The 27,790-nt window shown below is 38.1% G+C and overlaps 1 protein-coding gene across 1 annotated transcript; it reads left to right on the forward strand.

Annotated features, from left to right (window-relative positions):
• The first annotated feature begins 416 nt into the window (after positions 1–416).
• Positions 417–27,744, forward strand: LOC124363404. The gene is made up of 5 exons (XM_046818655.1): positions 417–475; positions 1,961–2,075; positions 24,776–25,410; positions 25,494–26,861; positions 26,961–27,744. The coding sequence occupies exons 1-5, from the start codon at positions 417–419 to the stop codon at positions 27,742–27,744; spliced, it is 2,961 nt and encodes a 986-aa protein (XP_046674611.1).
• The last annotated feature ends 46 nt before the right edge of the window (positions 27,745–27,790 follow it).

The raw sequence follows: 27,790 nt of genomic DNA on the forward strand, positions 1-27,790 counted from the left end.
TCATGTGTTGGAACAAGCCGAGACTAGCCTTTATCTGAGACTCAGTCTACTATTTCTAGTCAAACAAGTAGCGTATTCGCCGGAATTCAGTCAGATAAAAACAATTTTGGTGGGTTGGTATTATCCGGAGGACAATATTTTTGGAACGGGTATTCTTACCGGGAACTTAAAGAAACTATAATATTAGAAATAACAGACTTTATTTGACTTATACTGTGAAAAATACATGTTATTATGACGATCGATTTTTGTTTTCTGCCTCCCAAAAGGAAGCGACGTCAGCGAAGGAAGGTCGCTCTGCCCATATCTACTATTCGTCACTAATATGAGTTGGTAAATACCAGATCATCCAACATGATCTAACTTGTTGAACGATCTGACACGTGATCTGAGGTCAGGGAAAGTACTGATCGGAAATGTCCCTGGCCATCAGTGTGGCGTTCGGTGGCGTCTTGGGAGCCACCCAGCACTTCTGGTGAAATAAAAACTTCTTTCTAGATAGTACCCAAATTCAAGCTTAGATCCAGTGAGCGCTCATAACGATTATCTTTAACGTTCGTACTATTAGTAACATATTTATTATAACCTAATCTAAACATTCATCTTCTGAAATAATACTCATTTGTATGTTGTTTGATATACTCAATTTTCCAACATGCCCTTAGTTGATCGGTTTCAGTGAGTCTTTAGAGTTGTGCCAGCAAAACAAACTGAAAAGAGGTAGAAATAGGCAAACAAATAAATAATGAGAAGAGCTCTGGCACTTATATAATACAATCCTTATCATTAGTACAATTCCCACATGCAGAATGGATGACAATCTTTTACCACGCTAACTCGTTCCCAGCGTAAACCTAGAGAACCAAAACCAACAGGGTGTCTGAGTCAACAGACTTCATTTCGAATCATAATACACGTTAATAAGACGTTATTATTAGCGTCAAACATCTGGAGAATTGTCAAGGTTATTCCAATACTTGGATACTTCCTTGTGTGCTTACCATTCAACGCGGGAAGTGTATTCACTGTATGATTGTCGATTGCATAGGACGTAGCCTTTTTGCTAACAGCATCGAATGTACTGCGTTACTCCTCAGAATCAAAAAACCTGCTCTTGTGTTTTTAGCCATCATCATTAGGGGCAGCCTCATAGGATCTACAGCAAAGTGGTGCAATAGGGTTTCGAGTTGGAATTGTTTTTACCAACATTTTGGAAACAGTCCTTAAGATGCCTTTTTGAAGACAGGAAAGCAAAAACCTTCATCTTTACAAGAGGAGGTGTAGGCATTAGAGGTAGAATTTAGAGGCATCGTATAATATAATGCTCAACCATAAGGATATGAATATCTACAGTGTGCACATGAGAGATAAATGGAGAAAATTAATAAGAGAAATATAATTTCCTTTGGAAACATGTTTTATGAATTGTCAATTATATTTCATCAAAATGCATCATTTGCGTAAGTCATAAATAGGTTTTCAATATGCCACTTCTTGAAGTATAGCTCAAGTATATGCTGTTAAAAACTGCATTCATTCCTCTATGCAGTAGTTTTTATTTGAGCGTGCTACAAAATTGCGTAATCCTCTGCTTCAAATGCTTGTAATTATTCGTAGAGTTATGAAGAAATTTACTCTTATGTCGTCAGGAAAGTTATTTCATGTGCCTATATATGGCTTTAACAACCATTATCCCAACAAAAAACTGATTGCAGCTCTTTAAACCACAATCTTTGAAGTCTTCTCTCAGTACATGGGAAAGAGGGCGACATTATTTCACAAATCAATGTAACTTTTCTCATTGCTCTTGTAGTTTCTTACGTGGACGAATTTAATTCACACTTTGGACTCCTCTGGAAAGACGGTCTTCTATTCCAGGTTGTTTAGGCAGTGTGACTTCCCCCGAATTCAAAGCACGCGGTGAATTACAAAGTGATCTGATCCTTCATTTCTCCCGCAGGTGCTTAGTGAGTAGTTGCTCTCCACAGTCACGAGTAAAGTGGTCCAGATATGAAGCAGACGACAACTGGATGATGGACAGTGACAGGGACAGTCAGACGAGCCAAGTCAAGCTGGCAACCTTTCGCACAATTTGGTTGAACCATCAGATTTTTCTGCAATTTTAGCGACTTTGTAAATAGTCTTATCACAACTTTATCTATTTCCTTTTTCAATTGCCCCTTCATTGTTTGTGGGTGAAGACATAATAATGATTTAAGCGTATATGTCCAAGGCAACACCTGATATCTCTAGGATTGTTTAACAAAAAAAGATATTGTCAGTTGTGCCGAAAAGAAAAATGTAGACAACCAGTTTAATATACGAGATGTTATTATTAGATGCTGTTTTAATAAGATATTATTTGTTGCAGGCCTAAAAAACAAAAAGTAAAAGTTTATATATTTTCTTTCTCTTCTATATTCTTTTGACAAGAATTTTGTAAAATCGATACGTCAAAGCAACGGTTCAACCTAGTCATATTTACTTGTCCCAGGACGATATCCCCATCTGTGGAATTATTCAGTGTCTCATTTTTAAAGCCATTCGGTTGGATTTCTAAAGCAGGAAAGCAGAAGAGTTTCTTAGCAAGTAACTATAAGCCATTTATGAATGTTATTAATTTAAATTTCATTATAGACTATGGATAGTTTAAAAGGATTACAGGTTTTCTGAAATATTCCTTTGTCAATATCCCGAAAGTGTAGCATTACATATCTTGGATTTGGAATCCATCCCCTTCTTTGGGTGTAAAAAGTTTGACAAAGGAAATAAAGGCGACAATATAACTGTAAAGTCACTTTTAACTGAGATCTTAAATTATGAACGCCTATTATAGTTGATTTAAAGCATCATAAGTCTGGATAAACCTGGTTAAATGAACTTTGAATTTCAAACTCTATTAGCAAAGTAGTGTGGCCCAAAAAGCCTTAGTGCCTCTGAAGAATTGCCTGAAGCTATCATAATTTTGACTATGTTCCGCCCAAATGTGGATATTTAGGACTGTAATATCCTCAGTGGAACCTAAAAAGGGTCTTTAGACACGCACTAAAGATACATTAGCTTCCTGACTTAGCGCAGGATAGTAATACAGGATGCAGGAGGCTCTTTTATGTCGCGACGATTGTAAGCTTTGGGGATATTTTGGCAACCAGGTAAGGCCTGCCGAAAACATCTCATGTGGAAGCCACACATTCTGGACATGGTACATCAAGCAACAATGGATGTTGGACATTGAATTTCTCAATTACCACATATTATCTCGTCATTACTGTCAAGCAAATCCTGGAGCAACAATCCCGTGTGCTGTGAGACGGTGAGTTGAAAATATGGGAACTCTCTTCAATGGTATGGTTGGTAACGTCTCGTCTTGTTGGTAACAATGTCCCCTAGTAGTGTCTTTTTTGGAGGCTATAAAATCCAATAAACTGGTACGAAATCTTACAAATGCGCAGAGTTGGAGGATTGATTTCACCATAATTAACATATACAGATACACATTACCAATAAATAAAAATGATACACTCTGAAATTCTCAAATTAAACATTTTCCCAACGAGAATATAATGGATAAGGAGAGATTTTGCCTTTAGCCATCTCGGATAACCAATAATCGTAGAGTTATCTTCCTGTCTAGACAAGGGTGCTTTATAAGAAAAATGAGGGATTTTCTATTTATATTGTATTATCACTTATCACTACGTGTTTTTTTTTTAAGAACGTTAGACATAATTATATTTTTTTCACGGTAGGTATTCCTAATAGACTACTAATAATACACCTAATATAAAGGCAAAATACAAGAATAGTTATAATAATTTTTCTATATTTATCGTCTTGTCTCGAGACCAACTAACTAAACGCAAAATTGCGAGTGTTGCCTAAAGTACATTTTTCTCTTAAGGGTCCCGCTCTAACATTTCAAAACGTAATGACCAAAGTAAACTTAATGACATTTAAGCAATTTGCAAAAAAACTATAATTTTAAAGAACTGTTGTAAGAGTGTTGTTACGGTCTGTACCATGTAGAGTTCTTAGGCGTTGTCTTTCAGCGCAATCTAAATTGAAACAAGTCGATTCAGTTAACCTAAACCTAATTCGTTTTCTCTGCTTTCTCTATGGCGTCAATCAGAATTTCTTCATAAAGGCACACTCGAGGCTGTCTATTTTGGTTACATCGAATCTGTTTTCTTACGGAGTTTTGTTTTAGGGAAGGCCATCACAATATTGTTATCACATAATTAATAAATATTCACTTTACAAAAACGTACCTTCAGGATCGTAAGTTGGACTAGTCTATAGAGAAACCTGTACAGAGAATTTTCCACGGGAGAATATGTTAACATTCTTTTCCTTTGTTTATATATTGTATTCTCAAGTATGTTTTTCAAGTGGTCTTTTTTCCAAACTCAACTTACCAATACTAGAAATAAAACTGACTATAATGTATGTAAACACTATTTTTCAATGCAGAAGCATCCAGTTTTATATTTGGGGCCAAATATATTTAGTAACTTGCCTTTTAGTATCAAATCTTATACCAGGTTTTTATTATTTAAAAAGCGCATAAGACTTTAGTTGTGGAGGGAGTTTTTGCAATGTGAATGAGTACTTCAAAACGATGTTAACTTACTTATAAACAATAATAACAATTATACTGATGTTATACTAGTTGTTTTGTAATATATAACTACAACATGGTTGTCTGATGCTGTAAGGTTCATAAATAAAAAGAACGGTAAAACCTACGAATAACAATATTGTTTGATTGTAAGTTTATATGAGCTCTGTACTTAAATGTCCATCCTTGTGCAATAATCCTGCTTCTTTATAAACAATGTTTCAACTGTACAAGTTAACATATATTTTTTTCTAATAGAGCTAAATATTTTGGATTACCCTAACACAAAATCTGCTGTCCGAATTCGGACAGATGAGCCTTCTATTAGCCATTTGCTGAGCGTTAGCGAAGCCTATCATTCGAGGAGCTGGAAAAATTGCATTTGCCTGTCTGTCTACCCGTTGGCATAATGTTTCGAGAATGAATTAACTTATACCCTCGAAAGTTTGTATGAAGCTTCACTTCTATATAAGCAACATTCTATAACTTTCGAGTCGAACAGCACAGAACGGCAGCTTTCGAACACTTACCATCTCAAGTTGGAGTCAGGCTCAGGCTCCCTAAGGGCATCAAACAACTCAATAAAACAAAACAATTTAAAACTCGACTAAAAAATTTTCTTATGTCAAAGGCATTTTACTCAACTGATAAGTTCATAATGGGCCGCTGGGATGAAAAGTTTTGAAATTAACAACAACCACGAAATCCCCGGTTCTGATACATACATGAATCGTATTACATTGTATGTAATTTACCTGGACCAACATCATAATTAAATTATAACCTTGATCAGAAACCATATAAAAGACGTGATTACGGCTAGGATTGACGTATAATTAAAGATTATAAAAAAAACTTTTATTTATTTTTAAGACTTTTAACCTAGTATTTTTAAACCATTAAATAAATCACGCTTATTTTAATTTGCAACAACTTTGCCAGATTTATCTGATGTACTTATGTACCTTATATAGTTACGTTGACGCATGCCATGCAATATTGTAATTGTTTCACACAATAAAGAATATTATTATTATTGAGTTCGAGGATAGTGCAGGTCACTCCATTGGGGTTGGCTGAGCGTTATCGAACGTTTTTACATTGGTCTTGTGGGTAACTACGATGGCAACAAGAACGTACGATCATACGACATTTTAACAAGTAGCTATAGACTAGAAACATTGCATTAAACCTCAGCTAGGCTGTTATGACACATGGTGTCAAACATTCCTAACTTGTTTATTCTGAAACTGTTACTATAATTACTTAATCTTAGGGGAAATGTTATCTTACACCCTTCGTCCTCCAGGAAACAGTATATTTAGTTTATATTTTGTTCCAGGTAATATCATTGCGATGTAATCTTTACCAGTAAATATTAAGTTGACCGTCGATAAGTGAAGGGACTGTAAACCTATCAACACTAGCAGTAAACACTAACAAACGGTTTCCTTTGAACTGATTACCTCACTCTTATCTCAAACGTGCTGCCATAACTTTAGAATTCTCGGAAACGTGAATCATCGATTGCGACACTGCATTTTAGTTCAGCAAGCAAAGTAAACGTGTACACATCATAACGAACAAAACAGCAAAGATGAGTTAAGTTCGAAGTATTAAACTTAGTTTTTCGATCTCAAAGGATTTAAATCTATTGTCCTTTTTCAACTTATGCATACTAGGTGAAGGCATTCTCTGATCTGATCATGTGTGGTTCATTTGCATGAAATTGTTACTTGAACACTCTGTCCTGAACACACCCACAACTTTCCGCCTCTGCGGATTTTTATACCCACTTCCTGTGTTTGGGTGATGTATAACAACAAGGACCCGGATCACAAAGTTTTATGATTTATTACATCCGTTCTTCATTATAATTCACCTTTTTTCTCTTTTTTAAGAAGTGTCCGATGCCCTTTTAAGCCTTATTCTGCCCGACCTCATGGGCCACTGGCATGTGCGAGGATCAAATCAAACAGAATAGGGGGAGAGTCGATACAGTACAAGATCGTTGGTACTGATAAAAAGTGCAAAGGTCACAGATAAGATTTAAACCTGCGCTATCTCTAACTCAGACTCAAACCCTAAATAGACCGATCGGTGATCGGCATTCCCAAAAACATAAATAAACACCTGTTTTTGAATGCTTGAAACTTACTTAACTTAGTTCATGGTTGTTGTCGGAGTTTACTTTGAGTTATCTGCAACTTAGTAGAAACTGTGTATTCCTTTCTTCTTCATGATGTGAAGGATTCTCTTTATATTGTTACTACCCATATTGTTAGTAAATATCGAGGGAGCCATGGCAAAGGATACGATGAGATTTCTGAAAGAATGTGTAGTTCGTGATTTCTAAACTGGTCATCGGTAGTGTTCCCAGACTACATCAATTGGAGGGTGGAAATTTACATACAGGGTTGACCTGCTACTACAATTTATCCATGATCATGGGTTGGAATACAAATAAATAAAGACATGGATACCAAAACCCCTCTCCTTATCTTACGCGACTTTTCAAGAACTTCGAGCTTTCTTTTACAGCCCATCATTTCGGTATTTCTAGTGATCCAAAAGGTAAGAACTGGAATGTCTACTGATAAATTCAGTTGGCTTGAGGTTATATCTCATTGTTCCAAGAGGGTAGCTCTTTCTTAGTTTCGATTATTTTGTTCTATCATCAATCGTAAAACCTTACTATACATTATTCTGTATAAATTTATTTTCTAATATTCGTAAGGCAATCAAACACTTCAATTTCCAAATGTTGTGCCCTTGAAATATCGCTAGTCTAAACTACTCATGTTTGAAAAATAACCTTGTTGTAAACCATCTAGTTTCCCTGGGGCTTGTCAATAAACTAACTGGGCCTTCTAAAAATAAACGAGACCATAACAGCCGCGGTTACTACACAGTTACTAACTTGGCGCTCAAAGCAAACTTGCAAACAAGATGGTGGTGTGATTTATTAGTTTTCTTTTCCTTTTGTGCAGTTGCAACATTTTACTTGAAACAAGATCTTGTGTTCGAATCAATATTAGATTTTTGTCAGTGTATAACAATTTTAGATTTGTTGGGAAGTATGCGCGAAGAAATTGTACAAAACCTGCTGAAATAAACGAATCCACCTCTCCACCGTAGGATCTACCCTCAGGTCCTCCCACTGTCCATACAAACTTCAAGAACGATTAACTTACAGAAAAGTGTCTAATTCTGTAAGGCGGTTAATGGTTTGTTTTTGAGTAGTCAACCAAAATTCTACGTTTATGATTTTCCGCCATGATGAAATGCTTTCCTTCAGGCTGTGTTTGTGTCAGTATTACAAACTCTGACCGCTAGATCGCATGAGCAACACATCCTTTCCGGTTTTTCTACAGTTTCTAAGGAGTTTGCTGGCCCAATCCTCTTCCACTCCAAGTACCGAGAATTAATTAATTCCAAAATGTAAAAAATTAATATCTTTTCCGTAAAATTTAAACATAGTGGAATGATTAACTCATGTTTTTCAAAATAAAAAATATGTCACTCCTTCCGATCATATTTCACATACTCACTGTAAAAAATTGAAATCCTAATCATCAGTCATTTATCATTGGGCCTGATTATGAAAAGACCCAAAATAATACTGTAGACTACTTCAAATGTCTGTAATTTCTCGTGAAGTGACCCAATTTGTTCTGGCTTCAGGAAAGGTATCTTGAAATATTGTGACTATTGAATTTAAAAATTTTACTCAACTCAAAATTGATTGCAACACTTTAATAATGACTTTCTTGGACAAATGTTTTTCTAGATTTCCATATCTTTGGCATCTAACATGTAATGCCTACGAGTCTTTATGGACATGGAAATGCAATCTGGTGAAGATTGAAGAAATGCTGATCAGACTCTACATTACCCACAGCAACGCTACATATCACAAGAGGAGCCTCAGAGCCACCATATTGTACAAAAAAGATTGTACAGATGGGCCCAAGATAGCGTGCGCCTCATTGGTGGTGGTGGGGCCCTATCGGGGTATAGGGGCGTCTTTACCAAGAACATCGGGCTTTGCCTTACAGCCCATTCCTTCGATATTTCCCATGACCCAAGAGGCAAGAACTGTAATATCAACTGATTTATTCAGTTGTCTCGTGGTTCTATTCTAATAAGAGGTGTTCCGGATAGTTCAGTTCTTTTAAATCAATTACAGAATGACAGCGCGTATGTGAGGTTAATGTTTCTTGAATGGCTAGTACAGCCCCGACCACGCGTACATAACGTACGCCTATCTGTACTTATACACCATACAATAATTGTATTGCATACCTGTTAACACTTTTTTATTCAATTTGGAATTATTACTTTGGCCTCCCTATATATTTATAAAACTCTCTGCATGTACATGAAATATCCAACAAAATTCATTAAACACCATTACGAACATAATCATCAGCTGAAATACAGAGACCTTCAGTATCCAGTCCACCGATTAACCTTATATGAAACTGGAGTTTACTACTCAGCTCTGAAATTGTATAACAAGCTCCCTCCACATCTAAAAATTCAAAATTCCCACAACAAATTCAAAGTTTCCCTAAAACGCCATCTCCTTGACCGGGCCTACCACGCTGTTTTTTTCACTCACAGCCACAAATTTGTTAAGTTATTAATAGCTCTTAGAATTTTTAAATAATTGATTTGTTACAAATGATTTAATGTTGCTAATTTGACATTTAATATGTTTACTTGAGCATAGCTCAGTTATGTAAACAAATAATGAATACACCTTTTTTGAATTTGAATTTGAACACTACGTAGATGGAGTTTCAAAAATATGACATGTTATGTTGATAAATGAGCATACGTTTAGCAAGATACTGAGTTACACAATCTTGAAGTGATATCTTTGTAAATTAAGATCAATTTTTCATTGACCTCTTACTGTGTATCTAGAAGAAGTAAAATCTATGCACTCTTGCGTAATACGATTGCATAGATTCGTATTATTTTATCCAGGGGCCACTATTTTTGGAAGAGTTTTTCATACCGGGAACCTAAAAAACTAAACTATTAGAAAGAACAGACTATTTGACTTACATTACTTAAAAATTTCTCGTCATGACAATCGGATTTTGTTTTCTGCCTCTCTAAAGAAAGCAATGTCGGCGAGACTGAGGCCTCTCTGTCCTTATGTATATTTGTTATTACGCGATATACGTAGGTTTATAGTATATTATATTATATATGTTACTAGTAGTAACACAGTTAAAGATAGCCTTTAGGAACACTCACGTGACCTGAACTTGAATTTAGGTACTATCTCGAGGGATTTGGTCTTTCTCCACCAGTTTAACGATTTTGCACGTGATCTGAGATCAATGACTTTGATCAATCAGCTCTAGGAATCTACTGAGTGTAGCTTACCTTTTGTGATGTTATCGGAAAAGATCATAATATGCTGTGGTAAAATAAGCATTTTTCTGCCATTAAAGAAGGATTTATCCTGAAGAGTGAGACGAAACACGCTTTAAAGTGAACCATATTAATTTGTAGAGGCAATAAACTATTTATTGGAATTTATTTTGACGTTACTTCAGCTAACGACATATTTGTTGGATGTTTCCAAGGATCCATGTGGGCCATATGGACTTTGTCATCAGTATAACAAAGAGCTCTCGAAGATATAAAACGAGTAGTGAGTAGTTCACTAGTCCTTCCTTAGTTCAAGGCAGGTGCTAAAATTAGAGTTGCCGCGGACTCGTCTGTACATAGACTTTGTGCAACATTGGAGCGGCCAGACACAAAGTGGGAAGTGAACCATTGTTATGTATGCTCCCTAAAGTTTGACACCGAAAGCTTTATTTGCACAAACTGAGGAGGATTTTCACGCTTTAAAATGGGCTTTTGAAAAGTGTAATTCATTTTTGTGTGGTACTAGTTTTATTTGTTGATCGGCCTCAATCACTGTTTCAAATTATGTTTTGGAGAAGTTCATACATGAATTATCTGTTACAATACAAATATTTCGAATAAAAAAGCTTATATTTGGTTTTTAAATCAAACTTGTTTTATCATTCCAATCTGATTCTTAGGATTCTTATAAAGATTGATGAATCAAATAATGATAACCAAGATGTATGGAAGAAGTGAAACATTACTAAAAATAAGGACACTTAAGAATGGTTAAATGCCTAAGAAGAGATAAGAAATCAGTGTTGAGCCAGAACATAACTGGAACACTGACAACTTGTCAAAAATCCATTGTCAAAACATCGGAGCGCCTCATCACAATTTTATTGTCAGCAGAACCGTAGATTTGTTTATTTGCAGATATTTGTAAATTGGGAGATTCAGAAGTAATTTTCCAGATGTGCGAATCTTGTCACACTAGATATATTACTACCCAAGCTGTAATTGATGGACTGAAGGATATTTTTCACTTTATGTAATACTGCTTTCAACAAAAAAGTGATAGGGTACACTTTTTTATTTTGCAAAACTATTGGATCTTCTCATTGTACTAGTACTCGCTGTTTAAAGGCGAATGGCAGCGATCAGAGAGAAGGTCACATGGTTAGCAAAAGATTGTGACCAAATTTCAGGATGTGAATTTCGAACTATTTGAGTGTAGGAATTGAATTGTCACATCCAGATCTTTTGGTTTCTCAAAGAAGAAAGTTGAGGACTACACTGCCTTCTTTAAATTGTAACTAAGTACTTTGGAAGACAAGATCACTGCAAGAAGATGAGCCATGACAAAAAGAATTCTAAGGAAAATGATGCAGGGTCTTTGATAACTCCCGACGATTCAAGAAGTGTGGGATCCTGAAAGATTTGGAAAATTTGAAGTAACTGTCATTCTATCTTCACTCGTGCATGATATCTGCAACAATGAGAGGTTTTAGGCAAAACTAAAACTCTTTACCCCTATCAAATATGTTGAGACCGATTAGGCTGAGGAGAATCGGTCATGACTGCTACACACATGTGAATACGGTAGCAGAGGGGATGGATGGCATGAATACACAGATGACATTGTGGACACAAATGGAACAAGAAGATGAAGACCAAAGTATGAATTCGGTGCAACATATAAGAGCTGTGGTCGCCAAATGAATGGGAAATATAGTGTTTGGTTATTATCAAATTAATATAGAATAGGGGTATATTACAGCGTTTACTTTGAGTATTAAACATTTGTTTAAATGAAGATTCTTGGAGCAATTAGAACAATTTTAATTTGTTACAACTAATAATAATCACACAATTTCCCAATGCTAATTTTTATTTTGTGCGAGGCCTGATCATACAGAAAAGAAATTGGCCCAATTTACGTCCTGCCAAAATCCATGGAGTGACATGTAGGCTACCATCAACGAACTCAATATTGCACATATAGAAATGAAGTTTCATTCAAAATTTCAAGTCTGTAGAACATTAAGTTTTCAAGGTATCGTGCGGACAGACAGCGAGGCAGACATAAATGAAATGAGTTGAGTTTTGAGTTTAAAAAATTACGTTTTGATAGCGTATTTTTTAGTTTCTGGTATGTTAGGTAAGTTGTTTCTTTATGTTGCTACATTCGTCTTGTTATAATAACAATGTCATTAAACATAGCATGAATTAACCATACTTTTTACATGTTTATACAAATCATTACTTCTTTATTGTACTACTAGAAACACAAATAAACTATACGTACTCAAATACACAACGATATTGGGAGTGCCGATGGCCGAGTGGTCTAAGACGTTGGATTTTGGGTCTGAGTTAGAGATAGCGCAGGCTCGAATCCTGTCTGTGACCGTTGCACTTTTTATCAGTACCATCGACCTTGTACTGTATCGACTCTCCCCCTTATTCTGTTTGATAAGATCCTAGCACAGGCCAGTGGCCCATTAGGACGGGCAGAATAAGGCATAAAAGGAGATCGGCTTCTCCTTTTTTTAAAAAGAAAAAAAAGAAAAGAAAAAAGATATACAGTAGAAGGGACTATGTACATCACCCGAAACTTAGTGAGGGTGAACTTACACGTCTGTCTTTTGTATGACCCTTGTCTGCTTAGGAATAGTTATACGCTCAATCTTCCCGTATTTGGATGATATAGTAGAAGGGATTATGTACATCAACCGAAACTTAGCGAGAGTTAACTTAGACGTATGACTGAAAGTCTGTCCGTCGTATGACCTGCCTGCTTAGGAATAGCTCATTCTTCCCGTATTTGTATGATAAACTGCGACTAATATAATTGTATCTTAATCGTTTAACATAAGTATGATGTGCTATCTAGATGTATTAATGATGTACAGATGTATTGTATTAAATATTAAACTGTGTACTTTTATATATAAAATCAAATAACTTTGTAATCGTAGTTTTAAACGGTGTATCCATTGCAAACAAGCTAAGTCTAAGTTCATTATAAAACATTTTAACTTTCTTATCTTATATTATCTACTGTTCGCCTACCCCACATCCAAGACAGGCCACAAACACTGCAAAGCTGCACGTCAACCTTAATTATATACTGAACTTAACTCAAATCTATTATATTTATTATGTATTGAAAATTTTTTAACTAGCCACAATTACTGGTAACAGTGGTTAGTAATATTCCATTATTGCCATGTCTTGTAAATTTGAATTACTGTGGAATAAACTTAATTTCTACAAGAATTAGTTCTATGGCGCGTCACCTGTTCTTTTAAATTATTTTTTATTGTGAGATAATGAGATACTGAGATTTATTCCAAACAAATATAAATTTTACAAACAAGATTACTAAGGAATATAATCTAACCACATTAACAAGTTGCGTGGTTAGATAAAACTAAACAATAAACAAGGAAAGGTCTGATAACAGTCCGGTTTTCTCTGAAAAGGACTTTTGTTGCTCTTGTCTATCTATCCGCAGGACATATATAGAGCAAAATGAGCTATAAATTAGAAATTTTACATTGCATGATGTGGCATACCTCCTTGTTTTATATTGAATAACTGGTCTGATTATAAACTTCTCAACAACCCAATTTTATGGATTATTTGACATCACTTAAATCTGCAATATGTACTGATATGTAGACATAGACTGTTGGCCCAATTAAGAAATCCGATTTTTACAATAGCAAGTCTTTAAACAAAACAAGAATCTAGGAACTCTTATTATGTAGGCATAGGTTAGTACAAATTTAAGTTTAATAATTCCATTGTTATTTAACTCAAATTTCATTGAATAAATTATAAAACTACTTGCATACTAAAATATTAGGCTACTATGAGATTATAGTACACTAAATTCATAATCCATCACTATTTTACAGTAGAGTGTAAAATTATATATAAAAGAAGCCATTTGATCTCCAAATTCTATTTGTACCCATCATTGAGTCTTTTAGACCCAACAACGTCACTCTAACGTTTCTAAAGGTTTGTTTGTATATTGTACAGTCTACTATTTGATTTATATCTCAGACACTTGTGATCAGACCCTCTAGATTTTATTTTGTTAAGAGTTAGGCATTATCTCGAGGTGCCGTGTGTTTTTCTTTCGTTGCCATCAGTGCAAGCTAGCATTGCATTTGGCGGAAGGCATTAGTAGACACGAGATATGCATTTTATCTGACCCCATTCATGTACTCATAAAACGATTTAATTATAGTCGTACTTCCGCAGAATTTAAAAGTGACGTGACTAATAATGATCACATCTTTTTTCACATAACGTAGCTATGGTGGGAAGGGTTGATTCAATGTGAATGTTGAGTTTGGTCAGTTCACCTTTCTCTTAGTGCAACGTCTAGATCAATTTGTGCAATAATGCACCTGATGAGACAACAAGAATGTCTCTTCACTAAGATGACACTATATTTTGTAGTCTAGAGGTGATGTCGAAACAATGTGAAGAGTTCATTTTGAGCTTCTACGTCACCGACTTTTTTAACTTTTCAGACGAACGTGAGATTCCAGGAGTGAAGTCTGTGGCAGCGTCAGATTCCAGACGCTGCACTAAGAGGAAGGTGAGCTGGAGCTAAACTCAACATTCACATTACATCTGCCTTATTTTAAATTAGTTTATGTTTCTGACAACTTTTACATTTCTTTATATTATCGTTATAAGTTTGTTTGTTGTTCGGCTTTGAATGTATTTATTTGTGTATCTTTATTATAGTGTGAATTTAGCTACACCATTGATAAATTGTCTAAACAGATTCACGCCCAGATCGTGAGTCGAATTAAGAGGATGGACGATGAAAAACATCACTAAAAATGTAGAGGATTAGGTATTAAACATGCGCTTTTGTACAAAATCCGATTGGTATCTCAACGGACTTCCTTATCATATTTATTGCTGCTTTGAACAAAAGCTCGCATGAACTAAAGCATTTAAAACGCCAAAATTATTACAATTATCCAAGACATTATACTTATCCAAATAAACAACGGTAACTTATATGCACAAGTTGAAATGTTTCATGAAAAGACCTTTTAAGCAAATGTCTCAGTATCACTGTACTCATCAATCAATAATGCAATACAACTATTTCATGGCAAATCGAACTAAAACTGTGGCAGCACACAAAAGGAAAACAATGTGAAAACCTTGATCTTTAATAAATAAATCTTTTCAAAAACGTCCAGGCTTTTAAAAATATTATAGGCCATGTTTTATACTTTGTGAAACAGCCGCGCCAGTCAGTTATCGACAAAACTAATCAGTCGTGTTACCAATCAAATATCAACAACACAATACAACACAAGAATGTAGGAAGCAGGTGGCAACTCACCAAGGAAACCTACACAACGACAACACGCGGACACGGGCTCGCGCACAGACAGACAGAAATAGCGGACAGAACAGAACAGCAGCGGCAAGCAATAGCAGTAGCGGCTGTGGCCACCAGGGGGCATCGGTGTTGGTGTAAATAGCCTGTGGCGTCACCGAGCGCTATATACTCGTCATTGTTACACTGACAAACGCATTGTAACGATAGCTGCAATTACAAAAGTAGAGGTTTAGCTACCAGGGGGCATCGATGTTGGTGAAAATAGCCTGTGGCGTCACCGAGCGTTATATACTCGTCATTGTTACACTGACATACGCATTGTAACGATAGCTGCAATTACAAAAGTAGAGGTTTAGCTACCAAGGGGCATCGGTGTTGGTGTAAATAGCCTGTGGCGTCACAGAGCGCTGTATGCTCGTCATTGTTACACTCACATACGCATTGTAACGATAGCTGCAATTACAAAAGTAGAGGTTTAGCTACCAAGGGGCATCGGTGTTGGTGTAAATAGCCTGTGGCGTCACAGAGCGCTGTATGCTCGTCATTGTTACACTCACATACGCATTGTAACGATAGCTGCAATTACAAAAGTAGAGGTTTAGCTACCAAGGGGCATCGGTGTTGGTTGTAAATAGCCTGTGGCGTCACCGAGCGCTATATACCCGTCATTATTACACTCACATACGCATTGTAACTATAGCTGCAATTACAAAAGTAGAGGTTTAGCTACCAGGGGGCATCGGTGTTGGTGTAAATAGCCTGTGGCGTCACCGAGCGCTATATACCCGTCATTATTACACTCACATACGCATTGTAACTATAGCTGCAATTACAAAAGTAGAGGTTTAGCTACCAAGGGGCATCGGTGTTGGTGTAAATAGCCTGTGGCGTCACCGAGCGCTATATACCCGTCATTATTACACTCACATACGCATTGTAACTATAGCTGCAATTACAAAAGTAGAGGTTTAGCTACCAGGGGGCATCGGTGTTGGTGTAAATAGCCTGTGGCGTCACAGAGCGCTGTATGCTCGTCATTGTTACACTCACATACGCATTGTAACGATAGCTGCAATTACAAAAGTAGAGGTTTAGCTACCAAGGGGCATCGGTGTTGGTGTAAATAGCCTGTGGCGTCACAGAGCGCTGTATGCTCGTCATTGTTACACTCACATACGCATTGTAACGATAGCTGCAATTACAAAAGTAGAGGTTTAGCTACCAAGGGGCATCGGTGTTGGTGTAAATAGCCTGTGGCGTCACAGAGCGCTGTATGCTCGTCATTGTTACACTCACATACGCATTGTAACGATAGCTGCAATTACAAAAGTAGAGGTTTAGCTACCAAGGGGCATCGGTGTTGGTGTAAATAGCCTGTGGCGTCACAGAGCGCTGTATGCTCGTCATTGTTACACTCACATACGCATTGTAACGATAGCTGCAATTACAAAAGTAGAGGTTTAGCTACCAGGGGGCATCGGTGTTGGTGTAAATAGCCTGTGGCGTCACAGAGCGCTGTATGCTCGTCATTGTTACACTCACATACGCATTGTAACGATAGCTGCAATTACAAAAGTAGAGGTTTAGCTACCAGGGGGCATCATAGCCTGTGGCGTCACAGAGCGCTGTATGCTCGTCATTGTTACACTCACATACGCATTGTAACGATAGCTGCAATTACAAAAGTAGAGGTTTAGCTACCAAGGGGGCATCGGTGTTGGTGTAAATAGCCTGTGGCGTCACAGAGCGCTATATGCTCGTCATTGTTACACTCACATACGCATTGTAACGATAGCTGCAATTACAAAAGTAGAGGTTTAGCTACCAGGGGGCATCGGTGTTGGTGTAAATAGCCTGTGGCGTCACCGAGCGCTATATACTCGTCATTGTTACACTGACATACGCATTGTAACGATAGCTGCAATTACAAAAGTAGAGGTTTAGCTACCAGGGGGCATCGGTGTTGGTGTAAATAGCCTGTGGCGTCACAGAGCGCTATATGCTCGTCATTGTTACACTCACATACGCATTATAACGATAGCTGCAATTACAAAAGTAGATGTTTAGCTACCAGGGGGCATCGGTGTTGGTGTAAATGGCCTGTGGCGTCACAGAGCGCTATATACTCGTCATTGTTACACTCACATACGCATTATAACGATAGCTGCAATTACAAAAGTAGCGGTGTAGCTGCCAGGTGGTTTCGGAGTTAATGTAACTAGCTTTTGACATCAACGAGCATTACATTATGCTCGTCATTATTTTACCACTATTTTAGCTACCTTGAGGTATCAGGATTGTGTAATTAGCTTTTGTAATCAACAAGTATTAACTTATATTGCTTTCATAATTGTTACACAAACACACACAATGTAAAGGTTGTAATGCAGTTATTACTAACGGCTGTAACCATAGGAATTTACAAGTATTTGTAATTAGCTTGTATCACTAACTAGCATTAATAATAATAGATCGACAGCGTTAAACTCACACACTTGTTGTAACGATGAATGCAGTTAGTAGAAGCGGGTGTGGCTACTGCGGGCATCTGTGTGGGTGTGTTTAGCTTGTGTCGTCACCGATCATTATATTATGTCCGTCATTGTTATACTCGTACTTACTCAATTATAGTACAGAAAGCTGCAGGTACTATAGCGGCCATTGCCATAACGGGGTATATAACATTATGTTAGTCATTTTTATACTCGTACTTACTCAATTATAGTAAAGAAAGCTGCAGGTACTATAGCGGCCATTGCCATAAACGGGGTATATAACATTATGTTAGTCATTGTTGTACTCGTACTTACTCAATTATAGTAAAGAAAGCTGCAGGTACTATAGCGGCCATTGCCATAACGGGGTATATAACATTATGTTAGTCATTGTTATACTCGTACTTACTCAATTATAGTAAAGAAAGCTGCAGGTACTATAGCGGCCATTGCCATAACGGGGTATATAACATTATGTTATGTTAGTCATTGTTATACTCGTACTTACTCAATTATAGTAAAGAAAGCTGCAGGTACTATAGCGGCCATTGCCATAACGGGGTATATAACATTATGTTAGTCATTGTTATACTTTCTTATTACAGTAACGTAAGCTGCAAACACTATTTGCGGCTCTTGCCATAAGAGGGTATCTAGGTGGTGTAATATAGAGTTCTGCCACGAAAAAGTTTAGTTGATATGTTGAGTATCTCAATTGCAATAAACGGAAAATGTTCTTCATTTTCTCAACCAAACTAATATTTAACGTGTATCTCAATAAAGCACTAGTTCAGTAGTGAGGTCTCGGTGCCTTTAGTTGCTGACGAAGAATTTAGCGAGCCGCGGTTTCCTCGTCTTTTTTAAGGGGACTTGCATAAATGAGTCCCGTAAAAAAGTCTTTAAGAGACCAAAAACCTATGGTTCTTTTTACACAAAAACACCTGTGTGTATTTCTTGTTTTCCCTGTTTGTTACGAAAAAAATCATTGACAATTATTGTCAATGATTTTTTTCGTAACAAACAGGGAAAACAAGAAATACACACAGGTGTTTATCACTCTAAGACTACATCTAAGCATTATTAATAAACCTATTCGCAGTTACACCTTGGATTATATAACGCTCTAAATTATTGGAGAATTCTAGATAAGTAGTCATAGTAACTCATTGGCTGAGCGTTAGCGAAGCCTATTGCTTGAGGGGCTGGAAAATTTCATATCTGTTCCACTGTCTTCCCGCACGATATCTCGAGAACAAACTGACCTATGTAATTGAAATTTTGCTCAAACCATCATTCCTATGCATGCAACCCCGAGCGCAATGATGTGCATGTCACCCCATAGGATTTGGTTGAGCATTAACGAACATTTTTACATTGATCTTACGATTGCGACGAGAAACTCGCAGAATAGATTTGTAATCAAACTAAGTACAACCATGTGATATTTTAGCATGTGGCGAAATAACACATGTAGCTAACTATCTACAAGGAATCCCGAGAAAGATTTCATTAGTAGACTTAAATTTTCCATGAGTTTTAATTTCTTCATAAACAAGAATTAGTTCAATTATAGTACACGACCATGGCTGAGTATCTCTGAGTAGACCAGCGTAATTGCCTTATGTCTGCCTACAGGCTGTAAAAGTTTATTTTCTGTATGATTGTCTGTCTGTCTATCTGTCCGCAAGGCATTTTAAGAATGAAATAAGCTATAGATTGGAAATTTTTCCATGTAACGTCAGCAAAGCCTGTTACGTGAAATGAGGTCTGGCGTACCTTATAGTGTAAACATAAAGTTATTTTAAAATTTGGTTATTGCTACCTTTTTTTATTTTTTACATTGCTAATTTTTAGTTCCTGTACAAAGCGGACAAAACACTACCTACATTACTAGATTTATTCCACGATTGTTTATTATTACCTGCCATTCCGGGCAGTTTGGACTGTAAAGCCACATTATCCTACTAGTACCTATGTAAAACACCCGGGTATTGTGCAGTCTTTAGTCATCATGGCGGTAATACTCTACGTGCGTATGTGAGTAACAACAGTTTAACCTACATAACGCTACTGGTACCTAAATAGGACATCCTAGTTGTATCTTTAGATTTTTTTATTCATCATGGTAAACAATAAAGTTAATAATGTTTGTTTCCAATCCTGTGCGACAATTTTGGACACTTACAATGGAAGCTGATGCGGAAACTAGACAAACATCCAGCATTAGTCCATGAGACGGGATCAGTGTTATAGCACTTGCACCGTGCTAAGTTTTATAAGTTACAAACATAAGTAAATCTTTTTCTTAGAAACATAATACAGATCAAGACACAGTCTCAGGTTAAACAAAAGAGCACACATTCAATTTGATTTAAACTTCTGCGCATCTGTTGCTTGAGTGATCACGATGAAGGTGTAAACCTTTATCTAACAAAAATCTTCAAGTAAAAACGATTAATTCATTATTAACATCACAGGCATATCGTACTAAGTGCAAGACGTGATTAGAGGTTCAAGGAAAATTCTCCAACTACAGTAACTAACAAATTTATATGACAAAATGGTGATAAGTTGGGAAGAGCCCTGCCAACATTAATCTAACCCTGAGAGACCCTGTCAGGAAGAGGCATAAATACTCGAGAATGACGCGATATTCCGCATCCGTTCCCTTGCCTTCTTCTGCTAGAGAGGGGTTATATTTAGAAACAAACTACATGAAGTGGAAGTAGTCCGTGGTGTGAAGGATTTGGACATCGATGCTGCAAAGCAACGAGCCGTAGGAATTGGCTCACTTGGTTCAGAATGTTAACTCATTTTGTTTTAATATTCCCGTCGACTTGGCGAGTTTAGTTTTCTCGTCCCTTTTCTTAAATACTATTCTGTTATTTGCAATATCCACAACTCTTTTTACCCAAAGGAATTTTAATCGATCAGACCACATTTTTTTCAGAGGAAACATCCAAAACCTCTTGACAGAAATTGCGATGCCCTCTTCAGGAATCGAACCCGAGACTTATCGGTTAGAGCTACAGTCCTACCCCTAAGCTAAGGTGAAGGTTTGATTTCAATGATCTTTTGCATACCATTAAACGAACGACGGCAATGAACCTTGACATTTGTTAATACATAAATGATACATAATTGTATGTGCATATACCCTTACATCCATCTGCAGAGAGTTAGCCAACCCAACCAGAATGCAAGATTGTCACTCTCTAAATATAATTAGTTTTGCCAAGTTATCTACACGTATGCTGACTTCACTTTATTATGCTGACTCCTGACTAATACACTAGCAGCTTCCAAAGCTTGTAAACGCTTATTTGCAATTTCACGGAAAAGTGGTTTACGAGTGTGGTAAGAACATAAATAGAATGACTGTCCAGGAATAGCCATACTGTCTTCATGAGAACCACATTACTGCTACACTACAGCTGGTCAGGAGTTCAGACGACTCTGGGGTTGATATTCCTTCATTTTCCATACTTTTTATCAGATTTTTATGTATTACTCTTCAAGATCAACTGAAATCTTCTCTTTTAGAACATTTGTAAGGTTAAACTATAATTATAACCACGTTATAAGTCGATTTTGAATATATAATTTAGTATTTTTTATATTCATAAAACATGGTAATTTATGCTTCTTTTTCAATATTAATTTAGCAGTTCAAACTTATTACATTTCTCAATGATACAAAGAATTCAAAGAACAATGCAGTAAATTAAAACAGAACAACTTTTTATCTTTTAATATAAATATTTCATTGTTTTTGTTGCTATTTTGAAGTACTCGGTCATGAATTTCCATTTTATTTGTATCTACAGTCATGTTGTGCATTTTATTTGGTATGGAGTACATGTATTTGTTAATTATCAATATGCTTTGTTGTTACTTTAACAGACACAATTTTTTTGTCATTATTGTAAGATGGCGTTGTATTAGTAAGTAAAATAAAAGAAACTTACAGTCGGCAGCGATTTATACTATATAAAGCTTTATATTAAGAATTTAACACTATTCAGACTGAACACTAAGATTAGTGTCTGAATATTTAAAAAGCCAAACCTTATTGATAAAGCTACTATCGTATTAGCTTAAAAGGAAATTGAAAAGACAATACTACAGAAATGCTAACTTTTAATTATTGGGTTCGTCATCACTAAACATGTTTCAAATGTTTAACTTTTTAAGGAGATTTGCTTTTAAGCCTTAATTCTGTTGGTCCTCATGGGCCACTGGCCTGTGTGAGGATCTTATCAAACAGAATAAGGGGGGAGTCGATAAGTGCTGTGGTCACAGGCAGGATTTCAACCTGCGCTATCTCTAACTCAGAACAAAGTTCATAACGACTGAACTCTTTTAAGCCACCACATTAATTGGAATCGAAAATAACCCACTCAGAAATAACTTTGAAAGGATCTACTTCGGAAAATACACGGAATGTAATTATTTGTGAACCATTCCCCAATAAAACATGTAGGTTTAGTTTAATAACAGCGGTTGCTCTTCTCCTTAAAATTCTTACGTAAGGCTTACAGTTACAAAGAAATATGTATGATGAACTTCTACAATTAGTAGGCCTAATACGTTTTTAGCAAGACCAAGCAAGTATATGTGGATTAATAAAGCACCGTATGGAAAAAGATGTCAGAGATATGGACATTCAGAATGCCAAGAAAGAGTGAGTGTTGTGTTTGAAATTTTTAGAAACAAATCTGATTGTCGGTGTTATCAAAACTATTTTTACGAGAAAGATATTTTCAATCGCCGGAAGGAATTCAATCTCAGCGTGAACATTGACAGCAGATAGCCAAATTCCAATGTAGGCCGAAGGGCTACGAGTGAGGGAAAATGCCGCACTGAGTACGTAGGCTGAGGTTACAGGAAGGTGGATAGAGGAGACAGGAAATTGGGTGAATGCTAGCGAAGAAGAAAATGGCAGATCCCTAAACAAAAAAGACATCCCTACCAATGGACATTTACTTAAGTAAGGCCACTCATAAACCGAGCAATATGCAAAGTTTCTTGTTCAAAAAGGTTATGGGCAATAAAGGTGGTTTTAGTACGCCACACAACTTGTCATGTAACAGGCTTTGCTGAGGTTGATTGACAATTTTCAAATCTATAGCTCATTTCATTTTCGATATGTCCTGTTAACAGATAGCCATACAGTCAGTCAATCATAAAGAAAAGACATTGTTACGTCACCCCGGTAGACAAAAGAGGAATGATCTCAGCCTACCTAGTGATAAGATTTAAAGACGCTCAGCCAATTTCCATGGTTGGACATGCATTATTATGGAACTCATTCTTGTCTATGTAGAAATGAAGTTTCATAACAAATGTAAAGTCTACAGTTGAAGTCTTCCTCTAGATATCTTGCCACATGCTGCATTCACGTGTTTGTTCATAGGTTAGGTTTCATAGCAGTGTTTAAATAATAAAAGTATCATTTAGCTAGGGAGTTTACTACACACAAGAGTGCGCTGAAATCAAATCTCGTCACCGACTTTTAACATTTGAAATTCACTCTATTGTTTCTCTTTTTATTCTACGAACACAATATTGTATGATTGTTTGAAAATTTGTTTAGTCTGCTACTTTCTCAGGTTACCCACAAGGCCAACGTAAAATATTCGCCAGGTCTCAACCAAATCCCATTTATTGACATGCACCATCATCAAACTCGGTGTTGCCTACATGGAAATTAAGCTTTATGCAAACTTACAATTATATAAGTCAGTTTGTTATCGATATATCGTGCGGACAAACAGACAGAGAAATGAAACTATTCCATCTGTTCCAGTGATAGATTCATTCAACTATTTGGCAGATTCTTTTGTAAAATTGTTAAAACAACTTGTAACCATTCAAAATGCTACCAATTTATAGCTATATATATATATATATATATATATATATATATATATATATATATATATATATATATATATCTTTTCACATAACTGTGATCAAAATTATCATAAGAAAAATATTATACACTGTTTTACATGTAAAGTCTGTTTTAGACGTTTATAATGGTTTTAGTTCATTCAAATATTTCAATGTAAGACCGAAAATGCTCGGCTAGTGTTTTCGATCCCAAGGCTGATTGATGTATTAAATTTTAAAAAGCCTTTTACATAAATAGGACCAGTTTCAATTTTTAAATGTTTTTAATTTTAAATCTTAACAGCTATTCATGAATTTGTTAATTTGGTGGCATAAAATTTGTTATTTGTATATTTTCGGAGTAAAATTTGTTTAAATACATTACGAAATTGATATTTAATATAACATTTTTTTTCAGGAGACCTATGTACTGTGTTTCTCTTCTTTATGTGACAGCGAAGGTCACATTTTGAAAATGTGACCTTAGATGTCATGCTATGCAATAAATTACATTATTAATCTCCAAATCAGAAATAAATACAGAGATAAAATAGAAACTTGCATAGGGAATTTAAAGATTAAATGCGATAACCTATGCTTAAATACCAATTACGATATAGTATAAAACTATAAAGTTATGGTATTCTCAAAATGTGCTACAGATAAAAGAAACGCAAAGTATCAAATTAATTAACAAACCTGATCCCAAAGTAGATTTACAGAATCTCTCGATAATTCAAGATCACTATTTCCATTAAACGCCGACAAAGCCACAAACGCACAACATAGATCACACACAATGAAATGTATACATAAGCTCACACTGCCCTCACCGACACCCACCCAATATTGGCTCCTTGCCTGCCGGTACTGGTGATTCTGGCTGTTTATGTTCCCCCACCCCAACACAACCCAGCTTCTCGTCTCTGGCCAGAAGTTCTCACTGCCTTCACCAACACCCACCCAATATTAATTCCTTGCCTGTCGCACTGGTGATTCTGGCAGTTTATGTTCCCCCACCCCAACACAACCCAGCTTCTCGTCTCTGGCCAGAAGTTCTCACTGCCTTCACCAACACCCACCCAATATTGGCTCCTTGCCTGTCGCACTGGTGATTCTGGCTGTTTATGTTCCCCCACCCCAACACAACCCAGCTTCTCGTCTCTGGCCAGAAGTTCTCACTGCCTTCACCAACACCCACCCAATATTAATTCCTTGCCTGTCGCACTGGTGATTCTGGCTGTTTATGTTCCCCCACCCCAACACAACCCAGCTTCTCGTCTCTGGCCAGAAGTTCTCACTGCCTTCACCAACACCCACCCAATATTGGCTCCTTGCCTGCCGGTACTGGTGATTCTGGCTGTTTATGTTCCCCCACCCCAAACACAACCCAGCTTCTCGTCTCTGGCCAGAAGTTCTCACTGCCTTCACCAACACCCACCTAATATTGGCTCCTTGCCTGCCGGTACTGGTGATTCTGGCTGTTTATGTTCCCCCACCCCAACACAACCCAGCTTCTCGTCTCTGGCCAGAAGTTCTCACTGCCTTCACCAACACCCACCTAATATTGGCTCCTTGCCTGCCGGTACTGGTGATTCTGGCAGTTTATGTTCCCCCACCCCAACACAACCCAGCTTCTCGTCTCTGGCCAGAAGTTCTCACTGCCTTCACCAACACCCACCCAATATTAATTCCTTGCCTGTCGCACTGGTGATTCTGGCAGTTTATGTTCCCCACCCCAACACAACCCAGCTTCTCGTCTCTGGCCAGAAGTTCTCACTGCCTTCACCAACACCCACCTAATATTGGCTCCTTGCCTGCCGGTACTGGTGATTCTGGCAGTTTATGTTCCCCCACCCCAACACAACCCAGCTTCTCGTCTCTGGCCAGAAGTTCTCACTGCCTTCACCAACACCCACCTAATATTGGCTCCTTGCCTGCCGGTACTGGTGATTCTGGCAGTTTATGTTCCCCCACCCCAACACAACCCAGCTTCTCGTCTCTGGCCAGAAGTTCTCACTGCCTTCACCAACACCCACCTAATATTGGCTCCTTGCCTGCCGGTACTGGTGATTCTGGCTGTTTATGTTCCCCCACCCCAACACAACCCAGCTTCTCGTCTCTGGCCAGAAGTTCTCACTGCCTTCACCAACACCCACCTAATATTGGCTCCTTGCCTGCCGGTACTGGTGATTCTGGCTGTTTATGTTCCCCCACCCCAACACAACCCAGCTTCTCGTCTCTGGCCAGAAGTTCTCACTGCCTTCACCAACACCCACCTAATATTGGCTCCTTGCCTGCCGGTACTGGTGATTCTGGCTGTTTATGTTCCCCCACCCCAACACAACCCAGCTTCTCGTCTCTGGCCAGAAGTTCTCACTGCCTTCACCAACACCCACCTAATATTGGCTCCTTGCCTGCCGGTACTGGTGATTCTGGCTGTTTATGTTCCCCCACCCCAACACAACCCAGCTTCTCGTCTCTGGCCAGAAGTTCTCACTGCCTTCACCAACACCCACCTAATATTGGCTCCTTGCCTGCCGGTACTGGTGATTCTGGCTGTTTATGTTCCCCCACCCCAACACAACCCAGCTTCTCGTCTCTGGCCAGAAGTTCTCACTGCCTTCACCAACACCCACCTAATATTGGCTCCTTGCCTGCCGGTACTGGTGATTCTGGCTGTTTATGTTCCCCCACCCCAACACAACCCAGCTTCTCGTCTCTGGCCAGAAGTTCTCACTGCCTTCACCAACACCCACCTAATATTGGCTCCTTGCCTGCCGGTACTGGTGATTCTGGCTGTTTATGTTCCCCCACCCCAACACAACCCAGCTTCTCGTCTCTGGCCAGAAGTTCTCACTGCCTTCACCAACACCCACCTAATATTGGCTCCTTGCCTGCCGGTACTGGTGATTCTGGCTGTTTATGTTCCCCCACCCCAACACAACCCAGCTCCTCGTCTCTGGCCAGAAGTTCTCACTGCCTTCACCAACACCCACCCAATATTAATTCCTTGCCTGCCGGTACTGGTGATTCTGGCTGTTTATTTTCCCCACCCCAACACAACCCAGCTCCTCGTCTCTGGCCAGAAGTTCTCACTGCCTTCACCAACACCCACCCAATATTAATTCCTTGCCTGCCGGTACTGGTGATTCTGGCTGTTTATTTTCCCCACCCCAACACAACCCAGCTTCTCGTCTCTGGCCAGAAGCTCACACTTCCCTCACCGACACCCACCCAATATTAATTCCTTGACTGCCGGTACTGGTGATTCTGGCTGTTTGTCTTCCCCCACCCCAACACAACCCAGCTTCTCGTCTCTGGCTAGCAGCTCACACTTCCCTCACCGACACCCACCCAATATTAATTCCTTGACTGCCGGTACTGGTGATTCTGGCTGTTTGTCTTCCCCCACCCCAACACAACCCAGCTTCTCGTCTCTGGCTAGCAGCTCACACTTCCCTCACCTACACCCACCCAATATTAATTCCTTGACTGCCGGTACTGGTGATTCTGGCTGTTTGTCTTCCCCCACCCCAACACAACCCAGCTTCTCGTCTCTGGCTAGCAGCTCACACTGTTCTCACCGACACCCACCCAATATTAATTCCTTGCCTGTCGCACTGGTGATTCTGGCTGTTTATGTTCCCCCACCCCAACACAACCCAGCTCCTCGTCTCTGGCCAGAAGTTCTCACTGCCTTCACCAACACCCACCCAATATTAATTCCTTGCCTGCCGGTACTGGTGATTCTGGCTGTTTATGTTCCCCCACCCCAACACAACCCAGCTTCTCGTCTCTGGCCAGAAGTTCTCACTGCCTTCACCAACACCCACCCAATATTAATTCCTTGCCTGCCGGCACTGGTGATTCTGGCTGTTTATGTTCCCCCATCCCAACACAACCCAGCTTCTCGTCTCTGGCCAGAAGCTCACACTTCCCTCACCGACACCCACCCAATATTAATTCCTTGACTGCCGGTACTGGTGATTCTGGCTGTTTGTCTTCCCCCACCCCAAC

The sequence above is a fragment of the Homalodisca vitripennis genome, chromosome 5 (genome assembly GCF_021130785.1).
Source record: "Homalodisca vitripennis isolate AUS2020 chromosome 5, UT_GWSS_2.1, whole genome shotgun sequence".
NCBI lineage: Eukaryota > Metazoa > Arthropoda > Insecta > Hemiptera > Cicadellidae > Homalodisca > Homalodisca vitripennis.

What these genes read in the sequence shown, in the direction of transcription:
- LOC124363404 (XM_046818655.1), top strand. Translation starts at nt 417, where the DNA reads ATGTCCCTGGCCATCAGTGTGGCGTTCGGTGGCGTCTTGGGAGCCACC. An exon ending in GGAGCCACCCAGCACTTCTG is followed by an intron (nt 476 to 1,960) that starts GTGAAATAAAAA and finishes TTTCTCCCGCAG; the next exon opens with GTGCTTAGTGAGTAGTTGCT. An exon ending in CTCCTCGTCTCTGGCCAGAA is followed by an intron (nt 26,862 to 26,960) that starts GTTCTCACTGCC and finishes AACACAACCCAG; the next exon opens with CTTCTCGTCTCTGGCCAGAA.